The 16,656-nt window shown below is 50.7% G+C and overlaps 1 protein-coding gene across 5 annotated transcripts in view; it reads right to left on the reverse strand.

Annotated features, from left to right (window-relative positions):
• Positions 1-16,656, reverse strand: part of RGS3 (regulator of G protein signaling 3) — a 131,102-nt gene that overhangs the window by 50,753 nt on the left and 63,693 nt on the right. For 2 of the 5 annotated variants that reach the window (XM_007109478.3, XM_024126164.2), the window contains 2 exons: positions 14,817-14,939; positions 9,858-10,540 (listed from right to left, as the gene is read on the reverse strand). In XM_007109478.3, the coding sequence (XP_007109540.1) occupies positions 10,433-10,540; positions 14,817-14,939 (231 nt within the window). In that variant the 3' untranslated portion in view covers positions 9,858-10,432. Of the gene's footprint in view, positions 1-9,857; positions 10,541-14,816; positions 14,940-15,592; positions 15,609-16,656 lie in introns of those variants that run through there. The other 3 variants (XM_007109476.2, XM_028493600.2, XM_007109480.4) reach the window with 2 other exon arrangements.

The raw sequence follows: 16,656 nt of genomic DNA on the forward strand, positions 1-16,656 counted from the left end.
ATACACTACCAAATGTAAAATAGATAGCTAGTGGGAAGCAGCCGCATAGCACAGGGAGATCAGCTCGGTGCTTTGTGACCACCTAGAGGGATGGGATAGGGAGGGTGGGAGGGAGGGAGATGCAAGAGGGAAGAGATATGGGGACATATGTAGATGTATAACTGATTCACTTTGTTATAAAGCAGAAACTAACACACCATCGTAAAGCAATTATACTCCAATAAAGATGTTAAAAAAAATAAAAGAACAAATATGTGAGAACAGGATTATTTTTTAAAAAGAGTAATGAGAGGACACTTATCCTAACAAAATGTAAAAGCACTGGAGCAAATAACTGTTTGGAAAGAATGAAAAGTATTTTTGCTCATACCATATACCAAAGTAAATTCCAGATAGACTAAATGTTAAAAGTTGAAAAATAAAACCATAAAGTTCAAGGTGTGGGGGGAAGTGAATATTGTATAACCCTGGGGTGGATACCACAACACTAAAGGCAAAAAAATATTTTTTTTGATTTATAAATATGATATTAGTCATCAGAAAGACACAATTCAAAACCACCATGAGAAGCTATTTCACACCCACTAGGATGGCTATGATTTTTAAAAAACAGGAAAATAACAAGTGTTAGAGAGAATGTGGAGAAATCGGAATACTTGTACGCTGAGGGTGGGAAGGTAAAATCATGAAGCTACTTTGGAAAAGAATCTAGCAGTTCCTCAGAAAGTTAAAAAGAGTTACCACTTGATCCAGGAATTCTACTCCTATGTATATACTCAAAAGAAATGGAAACATACGTCCACACAAAAACTTGTACACAAACATTTATGGCAGCATTATTCATAATAGCCCAAAGGTGGAAACAACCCAAAGATTCATCAACAGATGACTGAATAAATAAAATGTGGTATAGCCATACAATGGAATATTATTCCACCATAAGAGGAATAAGGTCCCGATACATGCTACAACATGGATAAACCTTGAAAACCTCATGCTAAATGAAGGAAGCCAGTCACAAAAGACTTAATATTACATGATTCCATTTATAGGAAATGTCGAGAACAAATCTATAGAGACAGAAAGTGGATTAGTGGTTGTGTAGGGCTGGAGGAGATGGGGGAATGGGTGGGTGATAGCTAAAGGGTATGGTTTCTTTTGGAAATAATGAAAATGTTCTAAAATTGACTGCGGTGATGGTTGCACAAGTCTGTGAATATACTAAAAAACCATTGAGTTGTACACTTTAAAAGGATAAATTGTATGATATGTGAATAATACTTCAATAAAGTTGCCACCAAAGCAATTTACAGATATGACTACCTATAAATCAGAAACATCTACAGTTTAAAAAAATAAAAGGTTAATATACAAATATCCTTATTTTATAAAGAGCTCTTGTGAATTAATAAACTATAAACAGCCCAACAGAAAAATGGGCAAAAGATTTGAACAAGCTACTCACAAAAGAGGTAATGCAAATAACTAAAAGGCATATAAACATCCAACATCTCTAGTACTCAAAGAAATGAACCTACTAAAAAACGTAACAATGCACAGTGTTGGTGAGTGTGTGGGGAAATGGTCTCTTACCCAGACTGTCCCAATTTGCTTGGGACTGAGGGGTTTCCCAGGAAGCAAGAATTTCCATGTTAAAAAGGAAGAGTCTGGGGCAAAGCAGGATGAATTGGTCAATCTTAACTGGGATTATAAATTGGTACAATCATTCTGGAGAGTAATTTGGCAATAGGTATCAAGAGCCTTTTTTACAAATATATACCCTTTCATCTGGAAATTCTAGTACCAGGAATTTATTCTAACACAACGTTCATTTATCAACAAGTATTTGTGGTGGGTCAAAGATGTACACTGGATGCTGGGGATATAGCTATAAAGATTTTTATCTCAGGTTTTTGTAACAATGAAATATTGGCAACAACCTAAATGTTGACCTACTGGAGATTTTTTTAAACAAAACCTGTTTCATCTACACAATGAAATACTCTATAGGCACTAAAAATGATGTTGTAGAAGCACATTTATTGACATGGAAACGTGGATACACTACATTGTTAAATGGAAAAAAGCAACTTAGAAAACTGTGTGTATGGGCAACCCCAATTTGCAATTTGTTTATACACACAAACGTATATGTGTGTATAAACAAATGCCTGACAGGATACACCCCAAAATGTTAACAGTGGTTATCTCTGGGTGTTGGGATTAAGGGTGAACTTCATTTCCTTCTCCTGTTTCAACTGTACTAAATGTTTTCTTCATAATAAACATGAATTACTTTTATAACAATACAACAAAAGTCAACTGCATTCAAAAAAAAAAAAAACCCACACCTGCCATGCCCTCATGGGTGGAGGGCCAAGGAAGGGGGCTGCAGAGTCAAGCACATGTTCACACTTGATCTAGCAATAACAGCTGCCACTAAGCACAGTCGTCCCTTGGTATCCTGTGCGGTGGGAGGTGGGTGGTTCCAGGACCCCCAGCAGATACCAAAATCCAGGGATGCTCAAGTCACTTATATAAAAGGGCATAGTATTTGCACAGAACCTACACACATCCCTCCCATATACTTTAAATCATCTCTAGATTACCTATAATACTAATAAAACGTAAATGCCATGTAAATAGTTGTACGACGGGAATACTATGTAAATAGCCGCCAGCTCAGCAAATTCAAGTTTTGCTTTTTGGAACTTTCTGGAATGTTTTTTTTTTTTTTTTTTCTCTCTGCGGTTGGTTAAATCTGTGGAAGCGGAACCCGCAGATACGGAGGGCTGTCTGTACCTACTACCTGCCAGGCACTTTGCACAGACCATTCCCCTTACTCCTCAGGAGAACCCTGTGAGAGAGATGTCCTTGTCTCATTTGACTAGAGGCTAGGTAACGTGCCAGTAATCCCACGGCTAGTGAGAAGCAGAGCTGGGATTTGAACCCTGGCTTGCCTACCTCTGAATCAGGCCCCTGCCTCTACCTTAGCTGCCCCTGCTTGTTCCTGGGGATGGGCAGAGAAAGGTCCCAAGCCACTAGGCCCTCTGTCCTGCAGGCTGGCTCTATGCGGGCCCTTGTCCTCCCTCCCTGCAGACAGTCTAGGGGGTGACAGAAGGACAAATCAGCAAGGGTGGGGACAACGGCAAGGGGAAGGCGTGGCGCTGGCAGGCCAGTTGGCTGAGGTCAGGGCTCAGGGCAGACTAGCCAGGGACTCCTCGCCTGCTGGGCGACATTCAGGAAGCCTAACCACGTCCGGCCCCAGGAGTTCCCAGGCCCTGTGCGCTCCCAGTGGCAGGGAGAGAAAACCTCTCCTGGCCTGCTGCCGCCCTGCTAAAAGCAGGAGGAAAACAGCCTGCCATCTGGGACCTTCCCTCTGGGCTGGGGACGGCTGGCCAGTCCTTTCCCTACTCCGGGCCTCCAGGGTCTCCTCTTCTGTGTGAGGAGGGGCCAAGAGGGCTGGTGGCTCCAGGACCCTCCCAGATCTAAATTCTCTGAATCGATGGCGCTTCCTCACAGAGGGCCCGGCAGGAAGAGGAAGGGGGTGAGGCGTCCCACCCAGCTCCCGAAGGAGCCCCTTCCTCTTCCCCTCAGCTCCAATCCTACTACTATTTTTAGAACTGGGAGCGTCTCCGCCAGCCCTGCCCTGCTCAGAGCTCCAGGTAAAACACAGCAGCCCCATTCATTCCGCTCCAGCAAGAACGCGTGGGGAATTTATAGACAAGCCAGCCGACTAGACAACCTCTCCCCACACCATTAGCAGGGCTATTTCTCACTATTTCCATTACAGCTCAAAGTGGTGACTTACTTTTCCTAATGACAATGCAGCGGAGTGAGACGACAAGTGTCTCTAGGACAGTCTGTGCCCCGCCCCGTCCCCAACCTGGCAGACTCTTCAAAGGCCCCTGAAGGGGAGCGCTGAGCAGTGGGTCCTACTTCCAGCTCTAGCACCAACTACGTGCCCCTGGCCAAGTTCTTGCCCGTCTCTTGGTCTTGGTTTCTACAAATCAGCTTGTTAATCGATTGATCCTGGTGGGGGAGGGAGGAGGCTTTTCAGTTCCACACTCAAAGATCCTGTGGTTCTATCAAAATTCTAGTCTCTCGTCAAATAAATATTATATTCTCTGCTTTGTGGTGTGTGTTGAGCTGTATTCCCAAATCATCTGAGAGTTGATGACGGGTCTCAGAATGCATTTTCCCATTGAAAATTGTGTTATAAATGGTGGTCAGCTTCCTAGGCTAGCCTAGTGAACACTTAATTTTCTCCCACGAGGAGAAATAGCAGAAACCTATACTGTGATAGAATTTAACCAAAATGGAAAATGACTAACATTTAAAAGACACTGTTTTAGAAAATTTACCCTGAGTAGTGTTTGAGCAAAAGACGATATACATTAAAGGCAATGAAAAAGTCAGTGGCAACTTCTGGGGAAGAGTCTGAAGGAGACTTCTGACCACACTAGAAACCAAAGGCACTGCACAAAGTTAGCTTTATGCCAGAGACCAGGAGTCCGATTAAAGAACATATGTGTATACCTATATATGTGAAGTTAAAACAAGGGTCCAGTGAGCAGGAGAAAAGAAGGGCCAGGGGAAGATTCTAGGTTTGAAAGCTCCTTGCCACTTTCCCTGGGGCGAGCCTGAAGGAGGCACATTTGGGTGGGAGGAAGCAGGGTTGTGCTTACAATCTGAGTGCCTGTGATGAGGACCCCTTCCTGTATAAGGTCCATACGTATACTTATTTGTCTCAAGTACATGATGAATATTAACCACGTACAACATTTGCATATATTCACACACATATACTCTTGTTTCAATGTGAAGACCAAAATGTCTGATTTCTTTTTTCTTTTCACCTGTTATTAGAGTCCTGAGGCTTTGAAGATGACTCCTGGAGACCACCTAAATTCAACTCCCTCATTTTTCTTGGTAAAGAAACAAATGATCAGAGAGGTGAAGTAATTTGCCCAAAGTGTCACACAGCGAATTACAAGCAAAATCAGGATTTGAACCAAGATCTTCAGAGTCCTACTCTGGTTTTCTCTGAAGGCAAGGAACTCAGTGAGAAGGGAGCTCCACAAACCCAGGGAAGAGAACCATGGGAGCAGTTCTGGGTCTCAGAAGGGCCTCCTTCCCTCTGAGGATGCCCAGAAGTCAGCGTGGATATGGTGGCATCTATAACCCTGAAGTGAGTCTGGCCAGATTAGATTGCTTAAGACCAAGTGGGGATCCAGGCTCTGGTCTTACAAAGCCGAGGTGCAATGGAAAAAGCTCTCAGCCAAGAAAGTCAGGAGACCTGCGTTCTAGTCCTGGCTCTGCCACTACCTTGTCCCATGAACCTGGCCAGGTCACTTCCCCTTTTTGAGCCTCAGTTTCCTTGTCTAGAAGCCAGAACGTGAGAGGCTTGAACTGCATGGCCCAATCCAATTCTACAACATCTACTGAGCACCTACCAAGGACCAGGCAGTAACAGAATCAGAAATAAATAAACTTTGACCTCCACTGGCTCCCAAGGAGCTCACGGTCTTGCAGGCGAGACATATCTGCCTAACTCACTGTACTAAAGATGAACAAAATACTGTGGAACACAGAGGGGGAAGCAGTGACTTCTGATGCACGTCTGAGAAAGGTGTCTCAGGGGAGGCTTGAAGGCTGAGGAGTGAATGTGTCAGGAACAGCAGAGGAGGGCAGGCAACATCAGGCAGAAGAAACAGCCGAAACACGAACATGCACGGGGAATTCAGAGAAGGAAAATAATCCAACACGGCCGAGCTGTGGGCACAAAGCAGGAAGGCAGAGGGAGAGCCTTAAGAAGCAGGCTGGGACCATGGCCTCCCACGATGGTCTTGAAGCGGGAAGTGTGACTGCTCAGCTTCCCCCGCCCTCCCAGCTTGGACGGCCCGTGACTGCTGGAAAGTAGGAGAGCAGAGCAATCCAAAGCCAGTGCTCTGGAGCTGGGCACCCAGGTTCCAATCCAAGCCACCCACTGGCTGTGTGACCCTGGGCAAGTTTCTTCTCAAAGACTCAGCGTCCTTATCTATATCAATTGGGTATAATGAGAGTAAATGTGTAAGGACCGCAAAGAACCTCACGAGGCTGTAGTGAGGATTAAAGAGACAATGTAGGTGAAGAGCCTGGCATTGTTCCAGGTTCACGGTCTAAGCACTCACTTATAAATTACCTACTGTTATTATTCTACTCTTAAACCAAGGATCTGGGAACAGTTTGGAGGACAGTGACCCTATTCAGAGAAAGACTTGAAGAAAGATGAGGTCAAGACAAGATAGAGGGTAAGGTTGTGCTATCTTCCTGAAGAACAAAAAAAGATAGCAAGATGACTGAGGCCAAGAGGAAGGTGGGAAGAAGGCAGTCTCTCTGCAGCCAGACGGGCAGCAAGGAGGGGAGGGCAGAGAGCTGGAGAGACTGGAAAACAGGTTTTTGGCGGGGCGGGGGCGGGGGGGGGGGGGGGGGTGGCGGCGGGTAGAGAATATCTGAAATCTAGTCCATTTGACACCCAGTTACTTAGGATTGAGATTCCAAGTCAGTCAACTGGCAAAATCTGGGCCCAAAACCTGGAGTAGGCTCTCTCCTCACCCTCAACAGGGCAGAGGTCAAAGGTCTCCTTCCTGTACTTATGCTCAGTGCAGCTGGGCCTGAACCTGAGCCATCCCTTTCTGCCTTCGGCCGCTGTTCATTGCAGCCAGGTACCCCAAGACTGTGCTGCTGGTCCTCTTGAATGCCAGACTCAAAAGGGGGATGGGGTAACCCCACCATCCCAGTGCTGCTGAGAGCCTGTCTTCAGGACTTCCACCTTGTCTTTCACATCAGACCTCTTAAATCTTGTGTGAAGCTATTCATCTTTTCAGCCTGGGCCACCCCTGGGCCATATGAACTCGAAGTTTATTCTCCACTGTGTAGAGAATAAGGCATCTCATTTTTATTAGTCCTAAAGCAACCCCTCTAGAGCTTAAAGGGCCACGATTTCTGCATGCAGGATATCTTCCTCCTGGCTCTTCCTGGAGGAGATGACTGATTTCTCTTACTTCCACTCCTAAGAGGCAAACCTTTCATTTGGAAAGAGCAATGGATTAGGTTGCAAGGCCTTGGCTTGAGGACTAGCTCGGTCTCTGACCAGTTATGTGACCTTGGATAAATCACTTAACTTCTCGGAGTCTTAGTCCCTTCCATCCATAAAACAAGGCTGCTGGGAGGTCTAAGGGAGGTAATGCCTGGGGATCGCAGTTGCCATCTCTGAAGCCCACGCTCTCGCTGTGGGGAGCCCTCCCTCATTGTGAAATTGCCTGCACCTTCAATCTGCAGAATGCTCTTGGTGCCGTGTATGAGAAATTCAGGCTTTGGTGGCAGAATTTATGAAAAAAGAATTTAAACTAAAGAATAAAAAAGAACAAGGCATACATAAATAAATGTCTTCATTATTTCCAACAGGTTCCAACTCCCAAAGGGCCAAAAGGACCCAGGCGGCAGAGACCAGAGCATGACTGCTTCCAGGAGAGACTGGGAGTTTCAACAGACCCAGAGCCTGAGACAATAAGAAAACAAAAAAATGGGATCAAAGGATGTGTGGGGAACTTAAAGAATCACTTTGTATTCAAATCGCCCAGATGGCCTTTTCAACAATAAATGGTTGTGCTCCCGTGCTCCCAGCTCGCCCCGGAGACACACACCAAGACAATTGGCCCATCAGGAAAGAGACCATTGTGTGAGCTTCTTAGCGTGATTTATGTGGAGGGAGGGGCTCGGCCATGTTTCCCGTGATTATGACTCTCAAATGCGATTTCGATGCGTTCATCATCCTGGACGTCTGGGATGGACTGGGCCTCTGAGGAGCAGTGCCCACCCGGTCATATTTCATCTTCTCGAGCCCGTGGAGCCAAATTAATTGTCTCATCGATTTGAGAGGCAGAGCAGCAATGGCGCTGTGGCTCACAGCAGTCACTGGGAAGATGGGTCCAGGGCCCTCCAGGAGCTGATGTCTGCTCTCCCAGCAGCCAGCCAGGTCTAGGACCCTGACGGGAGCTTCCGCTCCACTCAGCAGCTTGTTGGGACAAGCCAGAGGAAGGTGCTGTCCCCAGGGCTAAGTGCCGCATTCCGAGTCTCCGTTTCCCTGCTGCCAGAGCTCCCCCGTCCTCTGCACCTGTCTGGTGGACAGAGGTAGGTCTCCAGGTCCGGGAGAGAAAAGCTCGCTGTCTTCCCAGACAGGCAATTCTCCTGTGCCTCACACTCCCCTTAATGTCATTTTGTAAGGGAATCAAATGAAATCATGGTGCAGCTTGCTGTCTGTGCAGACTCAGCTGCTCAGCCTCTCAGAATTAACCCTGCAGGCGGAGTCTCGGCTGATAGACACTGCGGATCACTTGTCCCACTTCAGGCCCAGGCTATTCCCCTGCTGGGCAGGGCATTGGGCTGATCCCCTGTTAGATGACTGATGCGACGCGTCTGATCTTTCCTAGGCTGGGAGGAGGGGTGATCCGTGGGAGGTAAGGGGCAAATTCTCTTCTGGGCCACCCTTCTTAGGGGTCAAGTAGCCAAAGCAGCTGAGCAAACTCACCAGGGCACAAGACCCCTCTCTAAAGACACGGAGAAGCTCTTACAAGACACAACACGGAGTGTCCAAGCTCCGAGGGGACTTCTCTAAACTGAAGTCCAGCCTCTCTGACCCCCTTTCTATGCAAATGACCCTGATCCTACACCTACCCGTGGTGTGTGAGCTATGTCTGCACAGTTAGAGAAGGGTGTGAAAGCTGCCCGACGCTGGGCTGCACCAGAAGGTGCAGCAGGCAGTGAGCGGGCTGAGCTCTAATCGCTGTCCCCATGTAGGCCTTTTGTCAGCCTCATGGCAGGACGGTCTCCTCTAAGTGTGCTGAGCCACACTTAGCCCCAGTCCCTGACCCTCAGGAGCTCTGCAGAAAGCAAACCCAGTCAGTTTCCAGAGGGCTGTGTTTACAGGATGGAGGGACAGCATAGGCCACCCCTGCTGAGGCTGGGGGGCTATGAACTTGACCACCTTGGCCAGCTGAAGCACCCATAACTCCCAAATCCCAGGGACATTCTCGGAACTCAGCACTGGTCCCTACCCAGGCCTCACCAGGAGGGGGCTCTGTGAGGAAGGCCCCATCCTTACTTGCATCCACTGAAAGAGTGAGACACAGTGGACGATGAGGGTGAGAGTGGTGGAGGGACAGGAAACTCTCTCTTCTCATCGCAGAGCCTCCCCTACCCGAGGGTCTGGGCATTCACATACCCGCCTCCCCAGACATCATCCAGGATGGGCAACCATCACCCATCACCTGGAGGACTGAAGGGACCCCCCCCCACCCACAAAAAAAAACTGATCTCCTCACACCCACTTGGGCCCCTCCTTGGGTTCTCTCATCGTCTAGAAATGTCCCTGAGATTCTGTGACTCCCTTTCTCAAAAGCCTTCAGTGGCTTCCCACTGTGTCTCAAATGCAATCAATACAACGTTAACCACCAAAGCCCTGTACGATCTGGCCCCCACCTACTTGGTCTTCCCCCGCACTAAGCCCCAGCTCCAACGGCCTAGCCTCTGTTCCTCCAGCACGCCATGCTCCTTGCTATCTCAGGTACTCTTCGCAGGCTGTTCCATCTGTCTGGAAAATTCTTTCCAAAGTCCTTGACTGGCTAACTCCTTTCTTGGCTTAAAAGTTATGCTCTTCCCCTCCCCCACCCCATACCCACACTCAGCAATCTCTAATAATATTCTCTCTTAAAGGAATCCTTTCTTTTCCTTCATAGAGGATCACAGTGTGTAATCCCGTGTGTGTGTGTGTGTGTGTGTGTGTGTGTGTGTGTGTGTGTGTGTGTGTTGGTGTTTATGTAATGCTCTCTCCCTTACTAAGACTGAAATCTTGATAAGAGCAGAGACCATGTCCCTCTCATTCTCCATAGTATCTCCAGCTCCTAGCCCCGAGCCTGGCATAAAGTAGATGCCCTAAAAATATCTGATGAATGAAGGAATGAATGCATGAGTTCAGATGAAAAATGAGTGAATGGGTGGAGATATCTTCTGGCAGCAGCAGATCTTGGCATTGTTCTCCGTCAGGGCTGACCTCTCCCAACTTCTCCTGCTGCCCCTGAGGCAGGCGCTGGAACCACCGGTAGCCCAGATGCTATTTCACTTCCTTCTTCCTTGTAGGGAATAAGCTTCTGGGTCTTCTCCATTTGGGACTTTCTGATCCAGTCTGCATCTGCCCACAGGGCCTCTCACACCACTGTGGTCCTTCTGACGCCAGTCCACACACCCGTGGGGCCACTCCCTTCAGATGACCCTATAGGCCCACCATCTTGGTCCTCCGTTTTGGGTCCAGTTGAGGTGAGGTTACTGTGTGGTAGGGGATGCCCAAGAAAGGGTTAAGTTGCCAGAAGCAGAGTCCTGCCCTTGAGTTTGCTCAGCCAATCAGAGTCTGTCCTGATGAGGTAAAGCTTCTATCCTGGGTAGCATTGGTTGAGTTGGCCGGCCCCATCTCCTGCTGGAGAGAGCCATAAGGGTGCAGTTTCTGTGGAACCAGACAGAACTGGAATTAGCTCGCTGTCAACTCGGGCCAGGGCTGCCTGACTCCAGGACCTGCCCCTGCTGCTCTCTAAGGTGCTCAGATAGACCCTGGCATCTCCAGGGCCCCATCTCTAGCCGCCCTAGTGGAGATGACGAGGTGGCACGCACCTTGGTGTCACACCTGGGAGAAGTCTTACAGCCAGAGCACACCCAGGAGGCCTCAGTTTCCCTGCCTGGTCCCAGGAATACAGCAGGTAGCTACCAGGAAGTGACATGGAGCAGTCGTTACATGTGCTCAAAGCGGCAGCATTCAGCTTCAATAAACAAGGTCACTAGATGAATCTTCCTATATAGACATAACTTTAATAATAATAATAATTCACAGAGTTCTTCCTGTGTGCCACTTTGCTAAGCACATTACATGAGTTTAATCCTCACGAGAACCCTGTTCATCCATCTGCTTTACTAATGAAAATCTTGAGTCTCAGAGAGCCTCGGTGCCTCGCCTGAGGTCACAGAGCGGTAAGAGCTCACGCCTCCCATATCACTCGCTATGTTATTTTGGAACCGTCTGTTGGCAATATCAGTCTCCACCGCTGGACCGCAACTTCCCAAGGAAAGAATATGACAGATTCACCCGTGCATTCCCAGCACTGAGCTCAGGGTGCACCCCGAGAAAGGTCCATTGCCCAGGCCAGCGCTGTGCACGTGGTGGGAGCTCGTGGAGGTTCACTGACAATGAATGTACAGCCAAGAGCCCTCCGCCCACCCCCATAAAGGACCTAAACTAGTGTCCGGCCCAGAGCAGGCACTTATTTCTATATTTGATTGAATAACCAACACAATATGCATTTGTCTCTCCCTGTTACCTTAGCCTTAACGGCCACAGGTAGGACCACCTGTGAGTTATTCTAGATTAGCAGCATGGCAGCGGTCCCCATGGCAGGGAGTTTAGTAGAAGTTGTCCCAGGTGAAAGAAGACAGGTAGTTTCCCTCCATGGATAGACGATGAAGCAAGAAAGGGGGCAGAATGCTGATGAGGAAGAACGGGGTGGTGAGAAAAAGGACGCTGGGAGAGGAGAGGAAGCCGGCCACTTATGTCTACAGAAAGGGGGAGCACGCAGGCCCACCTGGAGCAGCCTTCCACCTGCCACGGTCAGCCAGGAGTGAGCCGGAGAAAGGCAGTGGGGCCCCAGAGACGGGATGCAGTCGGCTTCGGCCTGCCTCGTTGTGTCCTTGCCCCAGCCGGGACCCCAACACTGCAACCCAAGGTCACAGGCACCTCAGACACAGCGCAGAAAGTCTCTGTCTCCCCCGCCAGGAGGGGAGTAGACCTGGCCCCTAAGGGCAGCGCACTTCACAGGCAATCAAGTTATACAGAAATCTTGGAGAACTGGACGACTCCAGGTCCTCAACTTTCATGAGAATCCCAAAGCTTGAAGAGCTGCGAAGAGCCACCTGACCAATGCATAGATGGGACCGCCATGGCGGGAAGCGGTTGCCAAAGGTCACGCAGCAGGGAGCGGCACACCTGCCTCTCTACTGTCCTTTGAATCCATCTTCCTCCAATTCCCTCCGTCTTTCCCCAGAAGCATTTCATGTTCAGGGCATATCACATTTATCATGTTTTCCAAATTGGGGAAGAACTTTTGCATTTTTTGAGATGTTTGAAGAATCCCAATCCCACATTCCAAGCGTCAGCAAACACTGCTGAAAGGAACAGGGTTGAGAAGAGGCAGCACAGGAGTTTGGGGAGCTGCCTTGCAAAGCCCTCTTTCGCCAGAGAGGCACTGGAGTTGGGCAGACAAGGAGTGGCTTAGGCATCGGTTTCCATTCTGCAGCAGGAGGCGGAACAGTCTCAGAACAAAGAAAAGTCGTTTAAAAAAAAAAAGGCATGCTCCTCAGTGAGGGCTCAAAACAGATTTCAGGCAGACGTGGTCTGCTTGACCAAAGCAAGAAGCCAGTGTCCAAGCTCTGCTTGGCCTTCCCTCTTCTCTCTCCCCTGGAGGACAGCAAGCCTAGAAAAAGGGCTGTGGCCCAGCCCTGGGTAAGGAGGTTCACGGTCACCTCGGAGGCAGCCAGGACCTGATGGAGCTGAGCGCAGGTGGATGGCCTGTGCCGGTTGGACAGCCACCTGGGCCCGGCGGTTAAGGTTTTTTTTTTTTGCTGAAGCACTCCTGGAAACGTACGGGGCTGGAGAAAATCCCATTTATGGGAACTTCTCTCAGGAAGCATTCTGCAAGCGACTAGAAGGAATGAGCTGCTATGACTCTTCCAGTGGGTGTGATGGGGGGTAGGGAAGGTTGGGCAGGGAGATCCCCAAGGGGCCTGCCTAACAAAAAGTGGTTACTAACTGCCTTTCAAGGAGCGTGGGCCAAGTGGGGTGTGCCAGCTGGGCAGGGCCCGTTCCCAGGTGAGGGGGCAATCCTGAGGCCGTCCCAGCGGTCGGGCCCTCCGTCTTTTCCCTCCTCCCGCCCAACACAGAGCTTCTCCATTAAGCACACGTTTAAAGAGTTTTGATTTGAAGACGCGTCCAGCTGTTGCCTGCCCAGGCTGCCCATATATCTTGGCGTGGCCCGGAAGCCAGGCCCCAAACCCTCGGGCCCTTCCAGGGTCACTCAGCCAAGCCCACAGCCCTGCGGCGACCGGCGCCTGTCTCAGAAACCCAGCCCACCTTCAGTCACTCAAACTGTCCCCCTCACCCCCCAACCGAAGGTGGAGAGACTCCCCAGGGCGTTGAGAAGGCTGTTGCCAACACTCTCCAGAGCCGGCAAACTCTGAAGTTGAGGCAGAAAGAACTTTTTCCCCAGATCAGGAGGAGCTAAGCCGAAAACACAAGAAAACTGAGGAACACAAGTGCAAGCATGCCGCATCCCAGCGGCCACCCCAGCGAGGAGGAAGTGGCCTGGTCTCTGATTGTGACCAACCCAGGATCAAGGGGCCCAGGCAGCCTACAGCCTTGGCAAGTCTCTGTTGAGGAGTAGAAGCTGAGACTGGGAACCAGCCAGCGTAGCAAGCGCACCTACTGAATACCAGGCACTGTGCTATGAACTGTGTATGCACTGTCTCATTTAATTTGCACAACAACCCTTTGGAGGAGAAACTACTATCCCCAGATGGGGACACCAAGGCACAGAGTAGTACAGTGACTTGCCCAAGGTCACCCGCCAGCCAGCAGCAGAATGTGACTGTGTCCATGCTGTGCCCGCTGTCCTCCCTCATCACAGTTATTCTTGCCCCTGGCAAGTGTAAAACAAGATAACTGTCGAGTCTGAGATCACATAATCCTCAGACACGCACTACTTGAGGAGCCGCCATCCGCCACCACCCCACCAACAGGGGCTGCACAGCAGCCTCTTCCCCACCTCCCGTCCTCAGCAGCCTGCCCCACTGCCCCGTTGGGCTACGTATGCATGACGCGCAGGCGCAGGGCGGCCCTCAACGCAGCAGGAAGAAGCACGAGGCCTGTGAGTTGACCAGCTGGCGCTCGCTTTCCTTTACCCTCTTCTCCCTGGTTCCGGCCAACCAACCACCACGGCTCCCTTTGCAGCAAATCAGACCAAATTCCAACACGGCCAACACGTTCAGCAAGAGAAGGGACCTGAGTGACTCACAAATGAGGGAATACAACTGTGCCTTGGCCTGGCATCCGGGGGGCCAAGGGGAAGGCTGTAGTCCAGCTCCGATCCCGACGCCTTCCACAGGCACGGGACCAGCCGAGGGGGTGCCTGCCCCAGATCAGCTTCAGCTGGGAGTCTCTAACCTTCCCTGATGCTCCCGCTGGCCGGCTCCCAGTCCCCAGAAAACTCCACTTGGCTCCACCTGGGCGTGGCCCGCATCGAGCCAGCACGGCTTCTGCCGCAAACGTCCCTTCCCAACTATGTCTGCTTCGGGCCAGTGTTAGACACCAGTGTGCTTGCTGTCCCTGGGCACGACCTACGCCCAACAGCAGAGCGGGGCCGCGTGCCAGGCAGCAGCCGGGAGGCCGGCCCGAACTAGACCTTGCCGTCGGCAAACTAGAGAACAGAACCGAGAATTGATGGGTCGTGCTCGGTTTGGCTCTGTCGCTCTACCTGAGCACCGTCAAACTCGCTCAGTAGATCCAGTGACAGGCCAAGGGGGAGAGTGGTTCGAGCACAGGCCTCCTTGCCAAGAGCTTGCTGCCCAGATCCAAGTCCTAAGCCAGGGCTGGTCCCAAGCTCAATTCGGAGGCTCAGGGGTGCAGGCTGGCCGAGGGGGAGCCAGGCAGCCAGGGCTGTGGCCACCAGCGAGCCCCTTACCTTGCTCTCAGGGGACGGCGCCGCCAGCTGTTGCTGCTTTACAATGTTCTCCGACAGGCACCAGCACACTCTCTTCTTCTGCTCCTGCGAGTGAGCTTCCAAAGTGAACAAGCACTCTGCCTTCTGATGTCAGGGGAAACAGAGAAAGGGGCAGTCAGCGCTGTTCCCTGGTTGGGGGGGCTCCCAGGACCAAGCCCAAGCCCATCCCTGGGCTCCAGAGGGTGAGGCTGCAGCAGGGAGGGGTGTGACCGCTAAAAGCCACAAATGCACACTAATCCCCGGTGACATCGAGGCAGCCAGACGAGCAGGGAAGCTGGCTCGGGGGTCGGCTGGCAAGCCGTGTGCCCACGGGTTGGGGGAAGGGAGGGAGGCAGCGGTTCCCAACACGGTGGAGTTCTGTGGAGAGCCACCGACTGCGATGGTGAGGTCACCCCCGGGGACAGGCAGCACAAGGCAGCAGCTGGGGGAGCACGTGGGGAACCCAGAGGGCCAAGGTCTCCGCCCCTCTGATGCTCTACGGAGCCAGGACCCCTCCCCGGGCTCACAGAACCCCTCTCCCCCACCTCAGCACACTCATCTGATCACAAGGCCAAGGTTAGATGGGTGCCCAAACAGCGACTCGGTCCCTTTGGAAGGTCCTTGGAGAGCAGTTGTGTGGCCTTGTACAGCCCCACTACTGCCTGACACGTGAGCTGGGTCTGATCAGTGACCGTTCAGCTCAACTGAGTGCAAGTCTCTACCACTGCTGTCATTTAAATCTCACTTTGCTATTTAACCTTGTTAAATGCTGCAGTCTTGTCTCCCCAACTAGACTAGAAACTCCCTCTAGGAAGGCCTTTTTCAGCCGGGCCTAGCGCAGTGCTTGGCAAGCGAAGGCCTCAGTAAGCTCTGGCTCCCTGGAGGGACTTCCGGGATGAGGTCAAATCCAGGCCAGCTTACAGGCACCAGGGAGAGGCTGGGACCCAGGGAGTCGGCCCCGCCCCGAAGGAGTCAGAACGTGCTGGGGGCGGGGAGGGGCGGGACAGCACGCCCAGTGTTATCATCCTCTCCAGAACGCTCTGAGCAGGGGATGGCTAGCTCTTTCTGTCTCCGCTGGAATTTGATTATAACCCCACAGGGCTGCGATTAGATGAACTCATCCAGGGAGCTAAGAGCGTGAGCCGGATGGACTGGAACAGAGAAAAAGACAGTGTTTCTACGCAGTCCTTCCTTGTTTTGCAGTTGGACAGGCCTGGTTTGAATCCCAGCTTTGCCACTTCCTAGCTGTCACCTCAGGAAAGTCTGTAAAATGGGAATGACAGTGATATCACCTACCTCTCAGAGCTATTGGGAGGGCAAGCAATAACCCAGGCCTCAATAAACAGCAGCTATTGTTGTTATTAGTACTTCATTTGTTTAAGACATATTTATTGAGCGCCTATTTTGTGTCAGGGACTGTATGTAGTAGGCCCTGGGGGCGAAGAGGGAGATAAGAGAGACTGAGTTCTTGCCCTCAGGATGGGGGCAGAGACAATAAACCAATAAACAATTAAACAATGTAATTACAAATTGTGGAAAGGCCAAAAGGGAGAGGTCCTATCTGAGCCTGACAGACGGAGAAGCCCTTTCTGAAGGGGCAGCACTCTGGCAAAGGCTGAACAAGGAAGAGCCAGCCAGGAAAGTGCTAGGGAGAAACTGTTCCAGGCAGAAGGCACAGCAAATGCAAAGGCTCTGAGCTGGGGTGGTTATCAGCATCATCTAACAGCATTTGGGGACATAGTCTACGCTGCCATCAAACCCAACCCTCAGGGATGCTCCCCTTCAGGGAAGGGCCACCTCCCATGCTAAGTGTTCCCAGGGT

Source organism: Physeter macrocephalus, chromosome 9, assembly GCF_002837175.3.
Source record: "Physeter macrocephalus isolate SW-GA chromosome 9, ASM283717v5, whole genome shotgun sequence".
Lineage (NCBI taxonomy): Eukaryota > Metazoa > Chordata > Mammalia > Artiodactyla > Physeteridae > Physeter > Physeter macrocephalus.